Source organism: Apium graveolens, chromosome 10 (genome assembly GCF_009905375.1).
Source record: "Apium graveolens cultivar Ventura chromosome 10, ASM990537v1, whole genome shotgun sequence".
Lineage (NCBI taxonomy): Eukaryota > Viridiplantae > Streptophyta > Magnoliopsida > Apiales > Apiaceae > Apium > Apium graveolens.
In genome coordinates, this window is record NC_133656.1 from 27,161,376 (window position 1) to 27,185,701 (window position 24,326).

Below are 24,326 nucleotides of genomic sequence, written 5' to 3' on the forward strand. Positions count from 1 at the left end.
ATCGGTCCGATTAATGTTCCGATTAATCGGTCCGATTAATCTCCGACTTACCGATTAATCTCTCGAAGGTACCCTCACCGTCCTGGCACGCCTAGCGATTTCTGGAACACTACAGCTTATAATATACATTACGGTTAGATAAAGTTATGTAGTATATATTAAGAATAACAATCGTGATTGGTTAATAGATTCAATTTTTTTAATTTCCTGTTTTATTCTAGAAAATATTGACTAATTTGTGTTAACTCATTGTAAATTATTGAATCTCTAAAATTTCATAATAATACCTATAAATTGATCTGGGATTAGTAACTAAAAACAATTGTATACTGTGCTTAGAGTTTTTTTAACCCCTCAGCAATAATCATTGATCCACCAACACATTGTCTTTCATTTATTGATCAAAAAGTTGTGCTTAGTTGGATTTTGATTTATGATTTAACAGTCACATATTAATAATTACTTAAATTTAAATGCACATCCCTACTCAAAACAGCTTCTTTTTTTATTAATAAAAAAAATGATAAAATCCCGAAGCAAGCCCATAATTTCCCACCAGAACCTTACCTGAACTATTTATGGACCACGTGTCATCTGTTATAAAAATCGGCCGATTTTTCAAAAATCGGCGATAAATCACTAAAAAATCAGTTAAAAATATTTGTCCGATTTGACCGATTTCCGATAAATTGCCGATAAATCATCCACTTTTTTTAAAAATCCTCCAATAAATCGTAAATCGGTACCTCTACCGAATAATTCCGATTTCCGAAATCTGTAACACTGACCATGTCACTAAAATGTTCGATCCTTTATTCATTTTGATCTTTATATAGCCTATACCACACATGCTTAGTGTTTTGGCACAACACAAGAGTCTTCTCTTTTCTTTGTTATTTTTTCGTACCCTTCCAACTTCACATCAGGGTGAGTTTCCCTTGCTGCTTCCTTGTTTTTTCACTGCAAGTCTTTCACCATTTTACATCTATGTAAATAAACTTGTCTCCAATTTACACTACTGCTTCGTGTTGAGTTTTGATCTGTGTTATTGTTCTATGACTTGATTTCTGTTTTCTCTGCTAACTATGACTAGTTGTATTATTAAATTCCGCATAAAAATCTGTTAGACATACTCAGCAGTGTAGTTAATTCTGCATAGTTTTTTTTTATTATTATTATTATTATTATTATGTGACTAGCATTCCAAAATTTATCTTGTACTGCGCTTATTAGTCTTAAAGATTTGCAATAGACGTTTTTATTTTTTAATTTCTCAACTAACACTCCCTCAAATGCTTGTGCTACAGAATATGGGTAACCTCCTCTGTTGCGTTAAAGTTGATCAGTCCACTGTCGCTATTAAGGAACAGTTTGGAAAATTCAGCCATGTACTTGATCCAGGATGTCATTGCCTACCATGGTCCTTTGGGTATCGGCTGGCTGGTAATCTGTCTCTTAGGGTCCAAGAGCTGAGAGTCAAAAGTGAAACCAAAACAAAGGTCTGATTCTTTAGTCTATATGTCATTTTGATACTAATGTTCACAACACTAATTCAAAATGCTGTGTCTAACTTTCCTAGTTTGTTAGTTGTTATGGCCAATCTCCAGTCCCAAATCTTTTTTCCTCGTAATTTTATATAGATGCATTGCTGAATTTCTTTTCTTATAAAACCCGAGAGGTTTTCTTTTATGTTATCAGAACTGAGATGATTCTTTCTGATTATAGAACAATGTATTTGTCAATGTTATAGCAATAGTTCAGTACCGTGCCTTGTCTGAAAAGGTACCGACTCACTAATACAAGTTCCCAGATTCAGGCCTATGTCTTTGATGGTACAGATCTAACCCAAAAAATGAAGACATGCCTAATTATAATTGTGTTGCTTTGGTCTATACATTTATGCTAATGAATGTGTGTTAAAATTCAGCTGTAAATTATTTTTTTGAAACATAAAATATTTTTTCTGATTATGTAGTTATCAGAGGTGGTACGGTTCCAAAACTGAACCTGGATGACGCGTTTGAGCAAAAAACTGACATTGCCAAGGCAGTAGAAGAACAACTTGAAAAGGTTAGAATCTGAGAGGTGAATATGCATTACTGTGAAATCAAGTTATTGTCGTGCCCATGACAATGTTTGGTTTTTGCTGTTTACAGGCAATGTCACATTATGGATTTGAGATCGTCGAGACACTGATAGTTGATGAGCATGTTAAGAAAGCAATGAATGAACTCAATGCTGGTAAAGTTCTTATATCACACTTAATGCGTACCTAATACCAATTCAGAACCTGTCAATCCTTTTTGAGTCTAAACATAATAACTTTAACATCTTAGAATGATGCATCACCTCACTTTATGTATATCCTAATACCTTTTTGTCAAGGGATTTATGTTTCTAACTTTCGTGTTAGAGCTGAACAACGGGACTGTAAGACAAGCCTTAATTGCTCTTTCAGAACCTGTCAATCCTTTTTGAGTCTAATTCTAGTTGAGAAACTGAGATAAACTTTGATATTGGCATCTAAAAATATTATAATTATTGTAGCTGCGAGGCTGAGGATGGCAGCTAATGAGAAGGGAGGCTAAAAAAAATCTTCAAATCAAGAGAGCTGAAGGAGAGGCTGAGTTGAAGTACCTCTCAGGTGTGGGTATAGCACGTCAGCGCCAGGCAATTGTTGATGGTTTAAGAGATAGCGTGTTAGGCTTCTCAGTTAATGTGCCAGGCACAACTGCAAAGTATGTAATGGACATGGTTCTCGTCAAACAGTATTTCGACACCATGAAGGAAATAGGTGCTGCATCTAAGTCTTCTGCCGTGTTCATAACTCACGGCCCTGGTGCAGGTCGTGATGTCGCCACTCAGATTCGTGATTGACTTCTTCAGGGATCTTCTGCCCAGTATTCGGGTTCCCGCCTTCTCAAGAATGTATCCAGAAGTTTGGTCTTAATTATAGTTTATGTGGTTCTTTGATACACATCGTTTGTGGGAGGGGCAGTTTGCTAGTATATAAGCAGCCAGATAACTTCATTAGTATGAGGTCTTTTGGGAGGTGTCCAAAAATAAATCCGTACGGGCCCGGCCCAGAGCAGATAATATCATACTAATGTAAGATAAGCCCCACAAATGGTATCATAGCTTCAGGTTGTAACGGTTCAGAACAATCTCAGTTGGGCTTCCAAAATGGGCCTAGGACGAGGCAGATGTGTTACCCAGAATGGGCAGAAGGAAAAGGCAGATGGGCCTTTCAGTATGGGCCTAGGGGGAGCCACAAAGCCAGAAAGATTCTAGTATGGGTCAAGGGGGAGCCATATCACACAATCAGGAGGCAGATCCGACAGGTATCAAGCCCGATGTGTGAAGGGGGAGATTGTTAGGAGTTGTCCCACATCGTTTGTAAGAGGGACAGTTTGCTAGTATATAAGTAGCCAGATAACCCCATTAGTATGAGGCCTTTTGGGAGGTGTCCAAAAACATATCCGTGCGGGCTCGGCCCAGAGAGGACAATATCATACTAATGTGGAGTTAGGTATGCTCAACAAGCCCAACAATTGTTGAGTATACAACAACGAAAGCAAAACCCAAAGCGAATAAACAAGAACAAGAAAATAAACGACAATCACACAAGACAAAGATTTACGTGGTTCAGAAATTCCTACTCAACAAGCCGCACAAATTTTGTATTGATCTCTCACAATTTGTTGTGTTATGATTTTACAATTACATAAGTATTTATAAGAGAAAAAACTAGGCCTCAATCAAAATTATAGTCCAAATCTGTAAAGTAGACTAATCCATAAACTAATCTAAATCTGAATAGTCTATTTTCATGGGCTTAATTAATAGACTCCACAAATCCAACAATCTCCTACTTGGAGTCTGGCCAATCTTCACTTCACTATTATAAGTCTAGTAAAATCAATTCTTCAATCAATAACTCTAATTAGTGCAGCGCCTTCTCATCAATCAATTCTGAAGGTCAGTTGAAGCTACGCAAAGCTTCAACTTTTCATTCGTAACCACCTTAGTCAACAAATCTGCAAGATTCTTTGAACCAAGGATTTTTTTCAAGGACAAAGTACTATTGCTTATCAACTCTCTTGTAAAGTGACATCTCAGTTGAATATGCTTCATCCTAGCATGAAATACGGGATTCTTCGCAAGATGAATAGCACTCTGATTGTCGCTATACAAAGCACCGTCCGCCTGTTTCTGGCTCAAATCCTCAAGAAAATTTTTCAACCAAATCATCTCCTTGCTAGCTTCAGAGATAGCCATATATTCTGCTTCTGTGGTTGAAAGAGAAACACTCTTTTGAAGTCGAGACAACCAACTAACTGCGGTGCCACCCAAAGTGAAAATATAACCCGTTGTACTTTTTCTTGTATCCAAACATCCACCCAAATCTGCATCAGATAACCCTTCCAAGATAACATCTTTCTCACTGAAACATAGTGCAACCTTGGATGTGCCTTTCAGGTAGTGTAACAACCACTTGACTGCTTCCCAATGTTCTCTTCCCGGATTAGACATATATCTGCTAACAACTCCCACTGAATGAGCAATGTCTGGCCTTGTACCTACCATAACATACATTAAACTGCCAACTGCAGATGCATAAGGAACTTTAGCCATATCTTTATTGCCTTCATCCGTTTTAGGTGATTGCTTCTTTGTGAGATTAAAGTGTATCGCCATCGGTGTACTTCTCGTCTTCGCATCCTGGACATTGAATTTCTGCAACAATTTCTCAACATACTTCTCTTGAGATAATGTTAGAGTACCTTCAGCTCTATCCCTTATGATGCTCATACCAAGTATTTGTTTTGCTGCACCCATATCCTTCATCTCAAACTCCTCAGACATCTGTCTTTTTAACCTGTTGATTTCCCTCATGTTTGATCCTGCTATCAACATGTCATCAACATACAACAATAATATGATATAAGATGAATCAAACTGTTTAAAGTAACAATAATGATTCATAGCACTCCTCGTGTACCCATTCTTCATCATAAAGCTGTCAAACTTCAAGTACCATTGTCTCGGTGCTTGCTTTAAACCATACAAGCTTTTTATAAGTTTTCAAACAAAGTTTTCTTTCCCAGCTACCTGAAATCCCTCCGGTTGAACCATGTAGATGTCTTCCTCAAGATCACCATATAAGAACGCGGTCTTAACATCTAGTTGCTCTAGATATAACTCCTCTGCAGCCACAATACTTAGCACAATTCTAACTGTAGTCATCTTAACAACAGGAGAAAATATATCGGTATAGTCAATACCAATTTTCTGTTGATAACCCTTGACTACTAACCTTGCCTTGTATCTCTTGCTGCCATCATGTTTTTCTTTGATCCTGAACACCCACTTATTCTATAAAGTCTTCTTTCCTGCTGGTAACTCCGTTAAAGACCAAGTCTCATTCTTCTCAAGAGAACCCATCTCCTCGTCCATGGCTGATTTCCACTGAACTGAATCATCCACTTGTACTGCCTCTGAATAACACCGAGGCTACCCATCCTCGGTCAATAACATATAATATGCTGAAGGAGAATATCTTTGTGGTGGCCTAACACTTCTGCTAGATTTTCTTACCTCGGTCTGTGGAGATACTGGAACCCCGTCATCAACATTCTACGAACTCCCACTATTTCCTGCAAGATCTGTTCTGTAATATCTTCAAGCACTGCTTCCTTTTTCTCAAATTGTTCCTTTGTAAACTCAGAATCGACTACAAGCTTATCCTTATACACTGCATTCTCATTAAAAGTAACATCTCTACTTCTAACGACCTTCTTAGTCAGTTCATCCCGGAAACGGTAACCCATATCATCTGAGCCATAACCAATGAAGATACACTTCTTTGCTTTCGGATCAAGCTTGTCCTTGTCACACTCTTTAACACGCACATAAGAAACACAACCAAAAACTCGCAAGTGTGAAAGATTTACCTCTTTTTCCTGCCACTCTTCTTCAGGAATCTTGAACCTCAAAGGACTTGAAGGTCCTCTATTTATGAGATACGCAGCTGTGCTAACTGCATCAACCCAAAACATCTTTGGCAACCCTACATGTAATCTCATACTCTTGGCCCTCTCATTCAAGGTTCTATTCATAATCAAATTTAATATCCACTGATGCCAATCTTACTAGGATGGAATTAAATTCGTTCACATGATAAGCAACACAATCGCCTTCATTCAATCTAGTGGCAACTAACAAGCGAATCAAATGCACCTTATTCGAAGCAGACGGCTTCTCATACATGTTTGACAAAGCCTTGATCAAACCATAAATTGTCGTTTCCTTGACGATATTGTAAGCAACGTTCTTCGCCAAAGTCAACCTGACAACCCCCAGAGGCTGCATGTCCAAAAACTTCCAGTCTTCCTCCTTCATTGAAGTTGATTTCTTCTCTTTCAGCGGTTCATGTAGTTTTTTCTGATACAAATAATCCTCAATTTGCATCTTCCAAAACCCATAATCTTTGCCATTAAATTTGTCGATCTTTACCTTCCCGTCTTCTGCCATCACTCCCACTCGCCTGAAAACCTAGGCTCTTGATACCAGTTATTGAGTATACAACAACGAAAGCAAAACCCAAAGCGAATAAACAAGAACAAGAAAATAAACGGCAGTCATACAAGACAAAGATTTATGTGGTTCGGAAATTCCTACTCCACAAGATGCACCAATTTTGTATTGATCTCTCACAATTTGTTGTGTTATGATTTTACAATTACATGAGTATTTATAAGAGAAGAAACTAGGCCTAAATCAAAATTATAGTCCAAATCTGAAAAGTAAACTAATCCATAAACTAATCTGAATCTGAATAGTCTATTTTCACGGGTTTAATTAATAGACTCCACAAACCCAACAATTCTTGTTGGGCTTAGCAAACCTACCTCCACATTAGTACGATATTATCCGCTTTGGGCTCGAGCCCGCATGATTTTATTTTTGGGCACCTCCCAAAAGGCCTCATATTAATGGAGTTATCTGGCTGCTTATATACTAGCAAACTGCCCCTCCCACAAACGATGTGGGACAACTCCAACAATCTACCCGTTCACACATCGGGCTCGCTCCCACCCTTTGGATTAGGGCTGTATAGACGAACCGCTCAACCGCATCCAACCGCTTAACCGCTCGCAACCGAACCGCATTTTGCGGATAATCGCGAAACGCGGGTTGGTTGTGGATTTAAATTTTAAAAACCGCTCATTCGCGGTTTGGATGCGGTTTTAAATTCTTGAAAATCGCAAAACCGCAACCGCAACTCGCAACATATATTTATAATAAACTATATTTCAAAAAATGTAGTTGATATCATATAAATTAATAAGTATACACATTTTTTAACTAATTTTAAGTTAACGTTAAGATTTCGTTTATAATATTCACAATCATTATAAGATATATAAACAAACAAATGGAAAATGTAATCAACATGTAATTTTTTTTATTCTTGTTTTTTTTATTTTCTCGCCTCCATATTTTTGTATGTTTTTAATATTTTTGCTCTACACGGAGCATTAGTTTGTATTTTATTTTGAATGTAAATTTATCACGTAACTTAAACTTGAATTTATTAATATTCTGAATTTATTTTTTTGTAAATTATTAATTATTTTAAAATAAGTGGTTGAACCGCAAACCGATCCGCAATAACCGCAAATTCGCAACCACAATTGACGCGGTTAACCGCAACCACCGCGGTTGCGGATGACAATTTTCTAAACCGCTCTTCGCGGTTTGGTTCGACTTTTACCCCAAAACAATCCGATCCGATATCCGAACCGCGTACACCCCTACTTTGGACCCTTTGTCTGCTTCGAAGCAGGATTTGTAGGTGGTGCTCCTGACAAAATAATTTCATCTGAGATAGTAATCCTCTGACTTTTTTTTCCAGTAACAAAAGGTTTAGATTTATAATTCCACAAGAAAGAAAAGATGGGATGGTAGAATAAATTTGCATTTAGATGTCCAAAAAAAATGCATTGCTATATTTTTACTACTTTCTTAATTTGTACCGGGAATCATCTCATAAGATTCTTTTTAATTAGTTCATATTTATATTTGTTGTTTGGTGATGAATTAGTGGTTCAGCACTCTCCCCTCTCAACTTTTCATTTTACCAATTTTTACACACACCTTCAATTTCCAATTTGTGGTATTTAGACAATGTTGCAGCTTCATTGTGTCCATAAGTATATTGTACCTCATGTACATGTAAATTTTTTGATCAAATTTGCCTAGGCAAATATAGGTGCCGAGTCAGGTGACTTGTCTTTACAGATATATAAACTTAGATACATAACATATAGTTTTATACAATAGATACCTTAGTTCATAGTTTTGTTGAGCGTTTAAGAGATTGCCTTGAATCCTACGCTTTCATGACAAGCAAAAAAGATCCGGATTGTCTTTTTCTTTTTCTTTTTTGGATAGAATGATTTCAGATATGATGCTCAGAATTTAAACAAAGAAATGTGAAAATGGAAGCTTTTAAGCATATACTGTGTTTTGTTTATATTGGTTTTACAATATCTTGTGCTACTTCGGTGGAGCTGAATCTCACGAAACATGACGAGATGGTATGGAAGGCACGAGCTGAAAAAGCTACAAGAGCTAATGTAAATGCCTATGATCCGAATCCACATCATGTCACGAATCAATTGAACAGCAATGTCCACAAGTAAGTGACTGATTTCCTACATGGTAGTGTAACGCCATCTTTTTGTACATTGCAATACGTTATGAAATGCGCCCTCTTATAGCTTGTCTCTTATGCAGGGCAACGGAAGGGAGTAGTAACGACACAAGAAGGGGCTTGCACGGAATAATACTCAAAGGACCATGCATAACTACAAACCCTATAGATCAATGCTGGAGATGTGATCCGAATTGGGAGCATAACCGGATGAGGCTAGCAGATTGCGCCCTTGGATTTGGCCGCCACACCACTGGTGGCAAAGGTGGCAGAATTTATGTTGTCACAGATGCTTCCGACACAGACATGATTAATCCTAAACCAGGAACCTTACGTCATGCAGTCATTCAGTCTGAGCCACTTTGGATCATATTTAAATGCAGCATGATGATTAAGTTAAGTGAAGAACTTATCATGACAGGTAATAAAACTATTGACGGACGTGGAGCTCAAGTTCACATTGCTTTTGGAGCAGGAATAACGATACAATTTGTGCAAAATGTAATTATACATAACCTTCATGTCCATGACATTAAGGTCGCTAATGGTGGAATGATTAGAAGTTCAGTAGATCATTTTGGTTTCCGAGGCAAGAGTGACGGTGATGGCATCTCAGTGTTTGGCTCTTCTCATATTTGGATTGATCATATTTCCATGTTCAATTGCATGGACGGATTGATTGATGTTGTTGCGGCTTCCACGGCTGTTACCATCTCCAACTGCCACTTCACAAGACATAACGAGGTAAATTCCAATTCTAAACTTCCATAAACATTTCAAAAAGCCAAAACAGGTACGAGAAGAGGTTAGGTTGTGTTTGGTTGGTGTGGATGGAATGTAATTGATGTAATTAAAGGAATTAAATGGAAGTTGGAGGGAAGATTTGAAAAAAATAATTAGATGGACAAAATTGTTATGATAAGAATTGTGAAGAAAATGGGGTTAATAAGGAATGGAGCATTCCATCTCAAATTGGGGGTGTTTAATTATAATGTAGGTGATTAGGAATGGAATGGATGAAAGAATAAAAATTTTAGAAAATTTAATCATTTTTCACTTAAAATCTCATTTCATTCCATTTACCCTACCAAACACAGCATTAATATGTACATTATGTATGTATGTTTCTACATTGCAAACTAATTCACGTTTTTTTTAATTGATTTGAAGGCGCTTTTGTTCGGTGCTACTGATGGATTCACGAATGACAAGATAATGCAAGTGACATTGGCATTTAATCATTTTGGTAAAGGATTGGTTCAAAGAATGCCAAGATGCCGATACGGATTTGTACATGTACTCAATAACGACTACACTCACTATTTAATGTACGCCGTTGGTGGAAGCTCTAATCCAACTATTCTTAGCCAGGGGAATCGCTACATTGCTCCGGAGGATGCAAAGGCTAAAGAGGTAAGTCTGAAGAAGTTTTTACTTAAAAAAATTTACGAGTTTGCAAATTGAGTAGTACGAGCAAAATTAAAATGCCCGAGTGTTTGGTGTACGTAGATAACGAAGAGGGACTACGCAGAAGAAAGTGAATGGAAAAATTGGGTATGGAGATCACAAGGAGATTTAATGATAAACGGAGCATTCTTTGTAGAATCTGGTGATCCTAAACATGTGTTTGCTAGTGGTGAAGATATGATAGTTCCCAAGCCCGGAACAATGGTAGACAAGATCACACAATTTGCTGGGGCTATTGGCTGCAAACCAAAGAAGCCATGTTAATGTATATGTATGTAGTAGGATACTAATAATCATTAGGAATTGAGAGTGACATTGAATCATAGGCTGGTGAATTTGTTACCTTTTTTTCTGTTGTTTTAAACTGTTGTGTACCTGTTCTTGGCTCCTGCTCATCGGATGTACATGTTTTAATTATGGGGGTATTCAATCAAGATTTTAAAGAATTTTTTTGGATTCTTAAAATCAACAGGTATTCAATTTGGATTTTAAAAAATCTTTTAAAATATGATGATATTCAATACAGACTAAAAAGAGTTTTTTAATATATTAGTGTATTCAATTTAGATTTTAAAAAGTGTACTGATGAAATCTGGTGATATTCAATTTGAATTTTTGAAAATCCATCAAAATCTGATGGTATTCAAAAGTCGAGCGGAATTTTTTTTTTTGGAAAAAGTGGTGGATTTTGATGGATTTGCTAGTTTATTTTTAAACCTTTGAAATCTCATTAAAATATGAGATTTTGAAGAATTTCTGAAAACTTCATAAAATCAACAAAACTTTACAAGATTTTTTTATCAATTCCGTCAAAATTCACGAACAAGTAAAATTAACGAACATCTTTTAAAATTCATGGATTATTATCAATACATTAAAATATGAAATGAATACACACCCTAAGTTTAATTAAGAAGTGTATTCGTTGGTGCATTGGTTGAGCTATATTTTGGACCTCTAGAGTGGGTGTGCTAATCATATAGAAAAAGGTAATTAGAAGTTAAACCATATTTGAGAAAGGAAATTAAAGAAAATTTGTTTGAATTGGGGCAACTGAAATGAGAGTCGCCTACTTAAAGGGTCTGGGCCTGATAGTGACGGTGTAGAAAAAAGGTAGCCCAAATTATTGATCCATTTGTAGAAAAATAAATTTAAAAGAAAAATGAAATGCATCTCGAACTCCAATCAGCAGCAGGGAGGGGGAGTAGAGTTTCTAAAATTCTATTACTCGATCATTTATTTGAATGGAGGTTATAAACAGATGCTTACATCATCATCTCCCGGTGGTGGTGGGACATGATACTACAATTCCGGCGCCACGATCATCATCATCATCCTCAGAAGTTGTTTATGTTTCGAAACGCTGTCTCACTTGTCCTCCACCTCCTCCGTTTGTATCAGCAGCAAAAGACGCATACCAAGTGTTAGGTGTATCCCAGTCCAGCTCCTTGTCTGAAATTAAATCTTGTTTTCGTAAACTTGCTAAGCTAACTCACCCTGACCTTTCTCCTCCTCCTCCTCCTCCTCCTCATCATCATCATCATCATCATCATCATCATCAATTCCTTCAAATCCTCGCTGCTTATGAGGTCTCTCTCTCTCTCTCATACTCCGTTTCAAATATACTTAGCCGTATTCAGTTTCTAATAAAACAGAATATCCAAACGGAGAGAGGGAGGGAGGGAGTATTGTACTAAAATACTTATAAAATGCAAGAGAAAAACATGAAAATTCTGGACTCTGAATATGTTTTGTTTGCTTCACTATGGTTGATTAAGGTATCTTGGGTTACTTAAAACGGGAAAACAAGCATATGTAATTAGTTTTATTAAGCTGTTCCTGTTCATGTTTGTTGGTTACTTAACTATATCAATAACTAATGAATATTTACACTAATTTTCTTTAAAACCAAAACAGATATTATCGGATTCTGAGAAAAGAGCCCATTATGACAAGTATCTGTTATCGCAAAGATCAGTTGTTCAGACAGTCGAGACAAGGCTCGGTAATGTACAAATATGAATCCCATACAACAATGAAGCCAATGGAAGTTGTTGAGTGGCTCAGATGGTATAGATATACCATTACTGACATTTTATCTGAAAGAAGGGTGGTAATTGGATCAGGTTATTTTGATGTACTGGAAAGAGATTTCTATTCTGCCTTACATGCCGCATATTATGGCCCTGAAATGGACTCCATGGACTTGCTTCCTGACTGTTTTGAAGCTGAGGAGAGATCTGCAACTGAAACTCCGGAGGTGCTCCATATCGTGTCAGGGAGAGACCTTTTTGGAATTGTGCGTATTGCTGAAAGGATTCCTAAAATATCACGCACGTCTAATGTTGAGCTTTCCACTTCTGCATTTGCCGACTCAAGGGTATGCGAATCCATACAGAATGCAAGAACCCAAAAGAAATCTGGTTTATCCAATTTAAGTTGTTGTCAGATGCACACCACGAGTTCTGATCAGCCAACATCCGATGCGTATAAAGATTTAGAATTGCATATATCCGGAAGGGTTATTGCTGTAGCTACATGAGTACCGCCTATGCGAAATGAAGACTCTGAAGATCACATACATATATATCTAAATTCTACCGCAACGTCAATACCCTTGTCTCTTGAGTTCCCTAGAAATTCTGAGGGTGTTGCAAGTGGGTCAAGAACTCTGTTGGGAACTATAATTGGACTTGGGACAAGCCCTGATGAAGGGTCCAGCTATGTTTGCAATAACTTTGGCATAAAGACCCATGTAATTATGAAGCATAGAACATTGCTGGTGAGTTTAGTTTTCTTCATTTGTTTGTGTTGAGCTTTCGTACAGATCTAATGCATAAATGTGATTCGTATTGTGGTTTTTGATTTGTTGATGTTAGTTCATTGGTGTGTGCATAGCTGAAAATGAAAGGAAAGCTTACTCATCTGTAACATATGTTAATGTCATGGTCTTAATATTTGTGGGATTCTATATGGCATTACGTAGAGATCCCGCATTGCAGGACCAGTATGTTGTGCGGATATGCGAAAACCCTCTACCGTGCATAGTGAAGGAGCTTGTTTATTCTTTCTTGCTTGATACATGTTGTAGTCATCACCAGTTCAATTATTATTTGTAGTTTCTGTTGTTTTGCTGCGGAGATAAATGCTTGCTATTGTATAGTTCACGCTAACCTCACACTCACTGTGCTATATTCTCCTGAAAATCATCATAATTGATTGTAATGAGTTCTCTCGAAATTGGTCATGCATTTCACCATACCGTTCTCTGTAAACTATAACTTGCATAGCTGCAGCTATATATGTTTTTCTTCAGAAGAACATAATATAAAAGGATAAGTTTTAACTTCATTTTTATAGACTTTTGATGTACTATTTTCCGATAGCATCTCAGTATATGATATTACTGATGACTAGAAGAATCCAGTTTTGATATTCTGTTTCAAGTCTTTAACTTTGTCCACTTTCTATTACATCAGTGTCTATTTCCGTAAGTGAAGTATTTTGTTGTCCTTGGGATAATAGTTTATCAATTACTTTGTTTTGAGCCTGCTTAATTCTATGTCTAGTTATCAAAATGGATAATTAAATGCCATAAAAGACTTAGACATGGATTTTAAATCCTCACAGGTGAAGCATTTGCACTGGTATCACATAGGAGATGAAGCGTCTGTTTGTGAGTGCAGATGCCGCAGGGCTAGGCTACCACCCAGCAGGTAAGATGTACCCTTTATAATTTTTGGGTTCTTGAAAGTTATAGAACTATACTTTCAAGTGATGACTATTCTGTCTATGTAAATTCAAATGTTATTTGCATCCATAAGTTGTTTTTTCTGAATGCAAGAAACTGATGAAAGCAGAACATATCTTTAACTTTTGCCATGTAAAATAAAAATCTATGAGTTGTGAGCCTGGTACGTTGTATGAGCCCTTAACTGAGATTTTGCAATCTAAAGTGCACCTTCTCTGTGAGATTTTGCAATCTATAGTGCACCTTCTCTGTTGTCCCTTCTTGTGTTCGCACATAAATTTATGACTAATTAAGAAAGACCTGTAGTCTTTATCAGCTCTACCGTTCGAAGGTGTCTCTTGGTGGAATTTTTCAGGGTTAAGGTTGAGGTCCAATTTATCGCTTTTTCTTTCAAGGTGGTTTGACATTTTCCTAGCATTATTCAACGACCAATACTACTTAATTGACAGTGCAGATAAGTTCTTAAATGGAAACATAAACTGTTTGGGGCACGGAATTATAACATTATTTTATGTCTTGGGTTTAAGGATCCTAAAGTTAACATTATTTTTTCCTAAAGTTAACTTTAGGAACTTTTTTCTCTATCTATTATATTGTATAATAAATGTTTCAAAGCTCTTTTGGTCCTTCCTATTGAAACCGGACACTTCAATTAGAAGCGATCTAGTTCAAAGTGAAAAGTAAGGCCTCTCAACATTTTCTTCATAATGTGGGCAATGCAAGGCTCTTTAAAAACTTCTTTTAGCGTTAACCTTTTAATTTTATAGTATGAATTTCTCATTTATTTATTTGCATCAGATTATTAAATAGTGAAAACAATATTAAAAAATCTACCATAAATAATATATAAATTAACATGTTAATCTTTCTTGCATGAGTACCTACACCAAATAGTTTTTAGATTTGAGACAGGCTTGAGATCTGCGTCTGGGTTCAAGAATTTGAGGCATGAAAGTTGCCTTACCACAGTTATTCGTTCTCTTCTTATCTGGTATGCCCTTGATTTTATTGTTATATTTACTGTCGTTCGTATTTGTGGGGTTTCACCCGAGCATGAATTAAATCCAGTTTTGCATGCATTGAAACTCCTTTGGTTGCCAAGCATGGTACAAAATCTTGAGTCATGCCGTCAGTGTCTAGAAAAATTGCTTATAGATAGATGGTTAGTTCTATAGTATCATTGTGAAAGAGGAAACGTAAGATTAGGAGGATGAGAGTCTCGGTATGCACAGTTAGATTATGTATTAGTGAAAATTAGAAAAAAATTCTTGGGAAGTGTATGACCACAGAATTGAATATGAAGCATGATTGATACGGTTAAGGCTGCAGATGACTGAGGGAGGAAATATTCTTCGGAAGATGAATATATTTTCAATGGTTTTGTTGAATTTCTTGGAAAATTGTGAAAATGGGGAAAGAAGATCATTCTTTTCTAATTAATTTCCACATTCATATGACAACTTATTCACCACTATGCTACCAGGAAAGGAGCATTAAAAATATGTGTGGTTCAATCAACGTTCTTTTCCGCTAGAAAAGAAGATCCTCATGGGCATAAATTAAAGGTTTAAATATCAAAATGGTCACTTAACTAAAGATCATATATCATTTTAATCATTTAATTTAACGGGATATCAATGAATCACTAAAGTCATAATAAATATCGAACAGATTCCTCTATGTGCTCGGGAATTAAAATTTATTTTGTAGAGTTCTAAACATTTTTCTTATATCCTGTTACACCCAAATAAAAAGTTATGAGTTCATAGTATTTTAGATGATTTTGTGAGATTTTTAAAAATTTATCTACTAATTATTTTTATTTAAATAAATAAAATGACTACAAAATTAAATATAAATAGTAAATAAAATTTTAAAAATCTTACTATATTATATAACATACTAGAATTCGTACATTTTCATTTGGTTGTAATAAAATTCAAGAAAAATATATATAATTTCATAAATAATTTTTAATTCTCGAACACATATTTTGAGTTTTATGTTTGATATTTATTGTGAATTTAGTTATTCAAATGATATCAAGTTAAGTTTGATGATTAAACTGATATATGACCTTCAATTGAGTGATTACTTTCATATTTAACCCATAAATTAAAACAAGTGCTGCTTTGTGTGCTTCTACTAAGGCCTCGTTTGGTTCAATGTAACCCAGCACAGTAACTCACACTTCATTGGAACTTCTTAAAATCCCGTGTTTGCTTGTGTAATTTTTTGATTTAGCTAAGTAACTCAAAGTTTCATGGTACTTCTAGTTCCTACAAAACACGGTAACCTAGTTACTTAGCTAAGTAACCTAGTTACTTAGCTAATACGTGGTTTTTCTAGTTACATAGTTGTTGAATGTTCATAATTTTTATAACGGGTACCATTACCATATTATCAATTATCAAAACTCTTATTTTATAAAACAAATAAAAATTTGTAAATTCAAATTAAGTGTTAAAATGAATTAATTTTAATTTAAAATTTATTCATCTTATCATATTTTATATATGTAAGTATAAATTTAAATTATTTTTAGTTTTAATTTAACATTATATATTATTTTATATTAATAATTTCATTATATATCTTTGTTTGTCTTTAAATCATTATATATATCGTATCTTATTTACTATCTTATTTTAAGTTTAGTTGCTACATAAAAATTCATATTCTTTTATTTTACTATTATTATTTATAATTAAATTGATTTGTAATTCAATAAATAAATTAGTTTTATTATTATAAATGAATAATAATCAATAATATAGTTTTAGACAGTAATCATTAATCAGGTATTTACAACAAAACAGGTTTTTACTTTTTCACGGTAACTAGTACACTGTAACTAGGTTCCATGGAATTTTAAGTTACCGCGTAACTATAAAACCCGTGAAACAAACGAGGCCTAATAGGAACCAGTGACGAAAGGGAATTTAGGAGTAATAATTATTAAGTACAGTGAAAAGGGCAGGAATTGTTACAAAAGAAAATTGTGGGGTCATATTCTACTAGAGCTGTTCTCGTGAAGAAGGGACTTTTATGCATCACGGACTGTTGTCTCTTCTGGGTGCGAAGATATGTGCACAGTTTTCAAATGAGACGGTAGTTCTGCTGGGAAGTAGATAATCAATTCAGGATGGGTATTATTATATGACATGTTGTAGAAAAGAGTATATTAATGAGGTCTATGCAACAAGGGTCAACTTATGAGATCCAGAATTACAGACTGTCAAATTCAAAATGTCCCATGGGATGTGGTGAGTGATTTTCGGAAGATGTAAAAGATTATAATATCTAGGTCAATTAGCTTTAAAAGGCTAGGGTGTTCTGCAGTTGGGGGCGGGGGAGACAAATCACATTTTTCTGTATGGTTTGAATGAAAGGGAAAACCAAGCGGAGGAGTATATTTTAAGGTAGGGACTAGGTAAAGTGGGTTGCCAAAATGAACTAGAACTTCAAAAATGTGATGGATTGAAGGTACCAAAGTATGCAATATTAGAAGTGCCATGAGTTTATAAAGTGCACAGACCCCATTTGGAATAATCCATGTGAGGGCTAAAGACCCCATTTGCCCCTATGTAGCTCGGCCAATAGTGGTAAGACATATATTCTAGTGGGAGGCAGATACAATAAGTGTTCAGGATTTGATTTATGTAGACAACTTTGTAGTGAAATTTTATGTTGCTATTGCTCCAAATCAGATGATGTCATATATATGAGCATGAGAATTGTCTCACCACTTCAAATCTTCTGTTTCTACTTTTCTGATATATTCATTCATCAGTTTTCAATATGTCTGTCTACTTCCTCATTCTCCCTCCCCTCCAGAATCATGCATCCATAATTCTATAACAAAAACACTGACAATCTGATAATTGGTAGGTCAAACGAATGATAGATCATTCGACATCTCAACTTGAAATTCATAAATAAACGTGCATCTTTAGTTAACTATATTCTTTTTGTTACTGCTGTTGTTGAATGATGGTAAAGGTTACTTCTATGAACTTATTTTAGTTTTTTTTGTGTAGATTTTGGCTGTTTGAGCCTCGATGTGGGTTGCATGACATTGGTGGTTGGAATGTGGAGACGTTTGGGAGAGATAAAAAAGGGCGGAATGTGTTGTCTCAAAGATATTGGGATGGATTGGATACTGGTGAACAGTTTGACAAGTAAGTCCTCATTCTAGAGTAATTACCTTAATCTGTTTTTCAAAAGCATGACTGTCAAATACTTGGACATTGCAACGACAATTGCTCTATTATCTGGAATTCAATACTGTATCCTACTTAATATTACATATATATATTAAATATGACATTGATCTTGTACATTATAGCAGAAAACTATCAGATGGTCAGTAAAAATTATATCTCATTAAAAGTGTTATTACAGCAAACTGGAACTGAAATCTACACGCTACTTGGTAATGGGTCACAGCATGGCGAGTCTACGTATTTGGTAAGGGAAGAAAATAGAATAAAAGAGTAACTATTCTGCATTTGCTTATGATTATAGTTAGTTCCATGGTGAATCTACGTAATAAGGGAAACCAAATAAAAAGAAGTATCTGTTCTACTTTAGCTAGGATCATAATTCTGTAGGGCATTCTTCTAATATTTTAAGGTTTTGGATGGAGTTTTTAAGGTTTTGGATGGAGTGGTTACTTAACACATATGTAATTTAACACATATGTAATTCGGTCACATCGCTCAGCTTCTAATTATAAGTGTGTTTGGCGTGTGCTAGTAATATGTGTGAGTGTGTTATGTGTATAGGCCTGTGGCAAGTGTGTGCTGAATAAGATAGGCTTGTTCAATAAGTTAGAAGTTGGTATGCAAGCATTTAAGTGCGTGCCTTATCACATTGGAATGTGGGTCACATTAGGAAGCGTGCCTTATCATCTTGGGAAGTGTGTGCCATTCTAGAACTGTGTGCCATCCTAGAAATGTGTGCCTCACCATTTGTATTGGTCTGTGTGCCAATTATCTCTTTGTATTGGTATGTGTGCCAACCTTGGCATGTGTGACACCTAGAAAGGTGTTCCACCTTACCTTATTGTTAGCTTAGCTAGTAAGCTTTGTGTTGTAACGCGTGCCAACTCCAATTGTAAATACGGGGCTACTGTAAAGGTTGAAGGCAAATTTTAGCCAAGCTTAGACTTAGCCACTTCATCAATAAATGTGTGTTTTCCTTTTCGTTCATCTTCCTAAATTGTTCTTCCATATCTTAGTCAGTTAGCCTTGTACATAGTAGTCAGCCTTGTACATAGTCTTAGTAGTTGTAAGGTTGAGTCCTCTACATACTACTTGGTGCCCAACCTTGTCTAAATACCCGAACCCTCCAGTACATATATCGGGTGTTTATACAAGATTTTAATGATTGCTCTTTCGTGGAGAAGAGTCATCCAGACCTTGTTGGTAATCAAGAAAATTCTTGTTCTTACATGTTCTAAAGAACCATCTTTTCTTTGTACGTAGATTGACCTTCAGAGATAATCGAAGGAGTGAATTGGAACATTTGGAAACCTGTTGTTACGAACCCAAGAGTAATAGATTTAAGCCTAAAAATAAACTAATATAATATAATAACCCCGATCCAATGTTTTAATAAAACTCGAACCAAAGTTATAAAATGAACCCATGATTAGATAGAATCACGAACTGAAGGTATAACATGAACGCCACAAGAAAAAAACTCTTGATAAGCAATAAGCTTCTTTCAAATTGAAAGAAGAAGCAATGTTTTTTTCGTCAAACCTGGGTATTTTTAATACATAAGAAAATCACTTATTGAAAATAACGATATCAAAACTAAACAAAGGATCCCTGAAATCAAGGCAACCTGTTCTGCAAATAACTTCACCTCCATTGAAAGATATCGCAAATGAAATATCTTAAATAAACAGAACAAACAACCACTTATTTGGAAAGATTGTGTCAAAAGACTTGCATATTCATTTAGTTGGTTGATTTAGCAAAAAAAAGACTTGCATATTCTAACTCAAGGAAATGAAAAGCCAAGCATGTTTGAGAACGACCCCACTAAGGACTTCTCCTTTGATAACATTGCACCATTAAAATGGCGAGAGAAAATCTATGAGATGCATGCATGGTGCACAGCTGAATTGCTCCAACTAGGAATTACTGTGTCGATGGTCGTAGACAGATTTTTTGCAAAATTTCATGGACGCTTGTGACAGTGGTGGATAGCACTTGGTGGCTACAGAAAAGGCATGGTACGTCAAAGTCAAACGGTTGATACTTTGATTATGTACGTTCACCAGGAAATCTTAGGAGCATGGGATCATTACACAACGCAATCTCGAGAAGAATATCAGAGCATGTAGTGTTGCTCATATTAGAGGAAAGATCTGGAGACACTACGAGCAGATGTCTAAGCGGTATTATGCAATCAATGGCATCGATGATGTCAACCTGAAACAAATATTGCTCAACTCTCTTCCAGAGCCCCTCGAGACTGAAATAACTAGACTCCTCCACGTCAAGAACCTTCCACTCTCTAATGCCACACTTGGAGAGCTTTATCAGCATGTACTTCTCGCTCTAGAAAAGGTATGCAATCATAACAGATTCCTCAAGCAGATGGAAGAACAAGGAAAAAGTCTTGGATCTGGCTGTCACCATAAAGATTTGGAGATTGGATGCGGTAAAGAAAAGTCATGCAAATGTCATAAGAAGTCCAAGCTGTCCAAGTATCACAAGAAAGGTGATAAGGAGTTCTACCCAAGGAAAAAGGATTGGAAGTTCTTAAAGAAAAGAAGAAAGGAACTCCCAAGTTCTCGAGATGCTACATATGTCGGAAGAAAGGACACTATGCTCGAGAATGCCCCAATAAAGCCAAAAGCGCTAAGCTTATTGATATGGTTTCACAGATCTCAAAGATATCGGAGAAGAAGATCTGGAATCTCAATTCTCCTGGAATCTCAATTCTCCCGTGGCGATGAGCCCGGTACAAATTCTATAATGACTTTCAGAGCGGCATCAACAGACTCCTCCGACACATCGGGCAGTGACAACGATGTTGTAGTACTTGAAGACATCGATCCAGTGCAACAAGATGAGAGAGCTTACAGTTGCAATGGAATTCGGAAGCAAAGATATGTATACATCACATTTCAATCTACTCAGACTATTATCTAACATAAGGGACAAACCAAGATCAAGGTTAATCATAGGAGTGAGTTTTGGGCATGACCAGTGCTACATCATTCCAGATCCAAACTTCTCACACAAGGCTTTAGTATGTTCACTGAAGGACAACCAACCTTCAGTCCTTGGATCCAGTCAGAAGTTCCAAGTTCGTGATCAAAGTCAACTCACAGTCTGCATAATTTATCAGCCCAGTTACAATTACAGTTATGGTTCAGGCTCCATCTCCATGTAAAGCAAGTCAGTTCCTACTCCAGCAAAGGAAGGATGGAGCCATGCCCTCTTTTGACCAGGGGAAGAAGGGTCAATCAATAATCATGGTGTAATAATGTAATATCGCGTGTGGTAGTAATATTTGTATTTGTGCTATGCGCGTGTAGGCGTGTGACCACTGTGTGTGCTAAATAAGATACGCTTGTCCATCAAGCTAGAAGTTGGTGTGCAAGCATTGAAGTGTGTGCTTTATCATATTGGCAGTGGAGTGCGTGCCGTATCACATTGAAATATGTGCCACATTGGGAAGCGTGCCTTATCGTCTAGGGAAGTGTGCCACATTGAAGAGTGCCATTCTACAACTGTGTGCATGTTTAGAAGTGTGTGCCTTATTTTTTATGTATTGGTTTGCATGCCAGCTTATCTAGTTTCCTAGGTTTGTGTGCCACCTTATCTCTTTGTATTGGTATGTGTGTCAACCTGGCATGTGTGCCACCTATAAAGGTGTGTCACCTTATCTTATCCTATCCTTGGCTTAGCTAGTAAGCTTTGTATTGTAATACGTGCTCACCCCAACTATAAACAGGGAGCTACTGTAAATGTTCAAGAGAAGTTTTAGCCAAGCTTAGCCTTAGCCATTACTTCATCAATAAACGTGTGCTTTCCTTTCCGTTCATCTTCCTCCATTGTTCTTCCATGTCCCTTGTATATACTACCCTAACCTTGTACATAGTCTTAGTAGTTGTAAGATTTGAGTCTTGTACTCCTGTGTGGTTATACCCCTCTACGTGAGCTGTAACTTAGTTCAATACTTTTGTTACATGTTTCTATACTGGGTTTGATGGAAACTGCAGAGAGTTTATTTAGATTTTAGAAACTGCTTTCTGTTACTTAAAAAATGCATCAGTTTGAAGCTGGAAGAACTATATCGGTAGTATTTAATCAATTGTTTTATGTACTGTGTGCAGAAGACTTCATCCAGCTATGTACTTGCTTGCTCTTGCCTATAGAACTCTGGACATTGAAAACCAGAAGAAACGAAAGCAAACTAGACAATATATCGGTAACATTTCTAGAATTCTTAGTTGGTGGAAGAAACTTGTGTAAGTCAGGTAAATCTTTAACTTATAATCTAGGTATCGCTGTTGAAGGAAACGTATTTTACTCGTTATTTAATTTAACAGAACTACTCCAGCAATAAAACTCTATCATGTAACTCATTCTTTCCAGGGAAATGATGCAGACGGCCAAGCTTTGACATAGAACAAGGAGTTGAGGTTAGCAATCCGGTAGGCCTGCTGTAGAATGTGTGGGCGTCACCTTGTGCTAAGTTGAGGTTCATTTTGCAATTCCTCATTGTTATATATGTTATCAGGCCTTAAGATATATCCGATTGGATGTTTGTATGGTGTTTTCCGATCATGGACTGTGATGTGACTGCTGCCTTTGTTTCATGCTGGTGGGACGTAAAAGATGATACTATAGAAACAATGATATATCGGGCATTATATACCATAATTCCATATATATATATATATTGACTGACAAACTTAAGGGTTTGCTTTTTAAGCTGTTTCGATCTGTTCTTTATGCATGTTTTAACTCTATAGATAACGAAGTATTATTTCAGTAAGGCTTTCTTACTTCTCCCGCTAAAAAATATCCATTTAATGTTTGTAGTTTATATTGCAGCTCAAACATATTGCTGTAATCAAATTACCTTATATTCTAGAGGCCATGGTAACTGAATTTATTCAATCCTAATGCTGAATCTCTAATTTGTATCACCAATATGGTTTCCTGATAAATTAGAAATAAGCTACTGTGTAAATTTCTCCTGCTTCACTCTAGAAAGTCCTCCTACTTGCAATACTTCCGGCCAGCCAGTGCACAAGATATCTGTCTCTACAATTTACTGGCCTTCCATCAGCAGATTCCGCCGCATCTCGATCATTTGCAGTTATCACTTCTGCTGGAAATCTTACTAGCTCCTCTTTTATATTAAAATTGCGTCCGAAAGAAATAGTAAAATAATGCACAATTTTGGTTTATTATCTTTTCTATTTAATCATTACCTATTATTATATATCGAATAATGGACCTAAATGTCACTAAATAAGAGAATAATGCCCAAAATGTCACTTTTGAGGGAAAATGTCCAAAATGTCACTTGACCACGCTACATAATCTACCGTTTTTCTAATACCCAAAACGGAGGATCGTCTTCGGTTTTACCTTTAAATTTTTTTAAAAAATTACAAACAACACAAACACAACAGAGCGAGCGGGATATTCAGACAACACAAACACCGGGCACATTCTATCGACAAGCCGGAGAAGACAGGAAAAACCACGACCACAAAACACTACAACAATCATTCCTCCTTACAACAATTATGAATATTGAGGTAATTATCTGTATATTTATAATTTTTGAGCTTTTATGTTTTTATGATTTGATTGAATACGAAGTATTTGATTAAATTACCCAGATTACCTGTTCTACAGTTTTAGATTGCCGATTTATACTTTTAATTGCTGCTTATATGTTGCATACTTTGCTTTCAGTACTCTGTAGTGTGAGAATTATATTAGTGTTTGAATTTGATCTCCACATTGTCACCTTCGTAAACCCCAGATACTCTGCGTTCACTGTTAGTACATTCACCGTCTTGCATAATCGAGTTACATTTTTCCATTCTACCTGAAAATGTATAGCCATTTAATTAATTAGGATGCCTGCTACATATATAGTTAAATACAATACATGATCCTGAGATTGACAGACTGACACTACTTCAATCATAGAGGAAGATATATGTGATTGGGGTAATATGTGATTGAATTCGATTTAGAGGCACGTTACCTTTGTATTTAGATCCAAGCAACTGTGATATTTATTACAACATACTTATACTTCTTATACATATGTCTGCAATGCGGACATCAAATCAAATCGCACAATAATGACTCAATATTAATGAGTCAATGCTGT

The 24,326-nt window shown here is 36.1% G+C and overlaps 2 protein-coding genes and 1 pseudogene across 2 annotated transcripts; all 3 read left to right on the forward strand.

Annotated features, from left to right (window-relative positions):
• Positions 1-1,310: 1,310 nt before the first annotated feature.
• LOC141690465 (hypersensitive-induced response protein-like protein 1) lies at positions 1,311-7,400 on the forward strand (annotated as a pseudogene).
• A 175-nt stretch (positions 7,401-7,575) lies between these two features.
• On the forward strand, positions 7,576-10,632 carry LOC141693795 (pectate lyase-like). The gene is made up of 4 exons (XM_074498959.1): positions 7,576-8,704; positions 8,803-9,463; positions 9,890-10,132; positions 10,229-10,632. Exons 1-4 carry the CDS (start codon positions 8,505-8,507, stop codon positions 10,448-10,450), a joined length of 1,326 nt encoding a protein of 441 aa, XP_074355060.1. The 5' UTR covers positions 7,576-8,504; the 3' UTR covers positions 10,451-10,632.
• A 757-nt stretch (positions 10,633-11,389) lies between these two features.
• On the forward strand, positions 11,390-22,960 carry LOC141693353 (uncharacterized). The gene is given in 7 exon segments (XM_074498428.1): positions 11,390-11,775; positions 12,104-12,171; positions 12,173-12,968; positions 13,817-13,902; positions 17,978-18,118; positions 22,300-22,443; positions 22,562-22,960. Coding segments are annotated over 6 exon segments (1,575 nt in total). The 5' UTR covers positions 11,390-11,430; the 3' UTR covers positions 22,439-22,443; positions 22,562-22,960.
• The last annotated feature ends 1,366 nt before the right edge of the window (positions 22,961-24,326 follow it).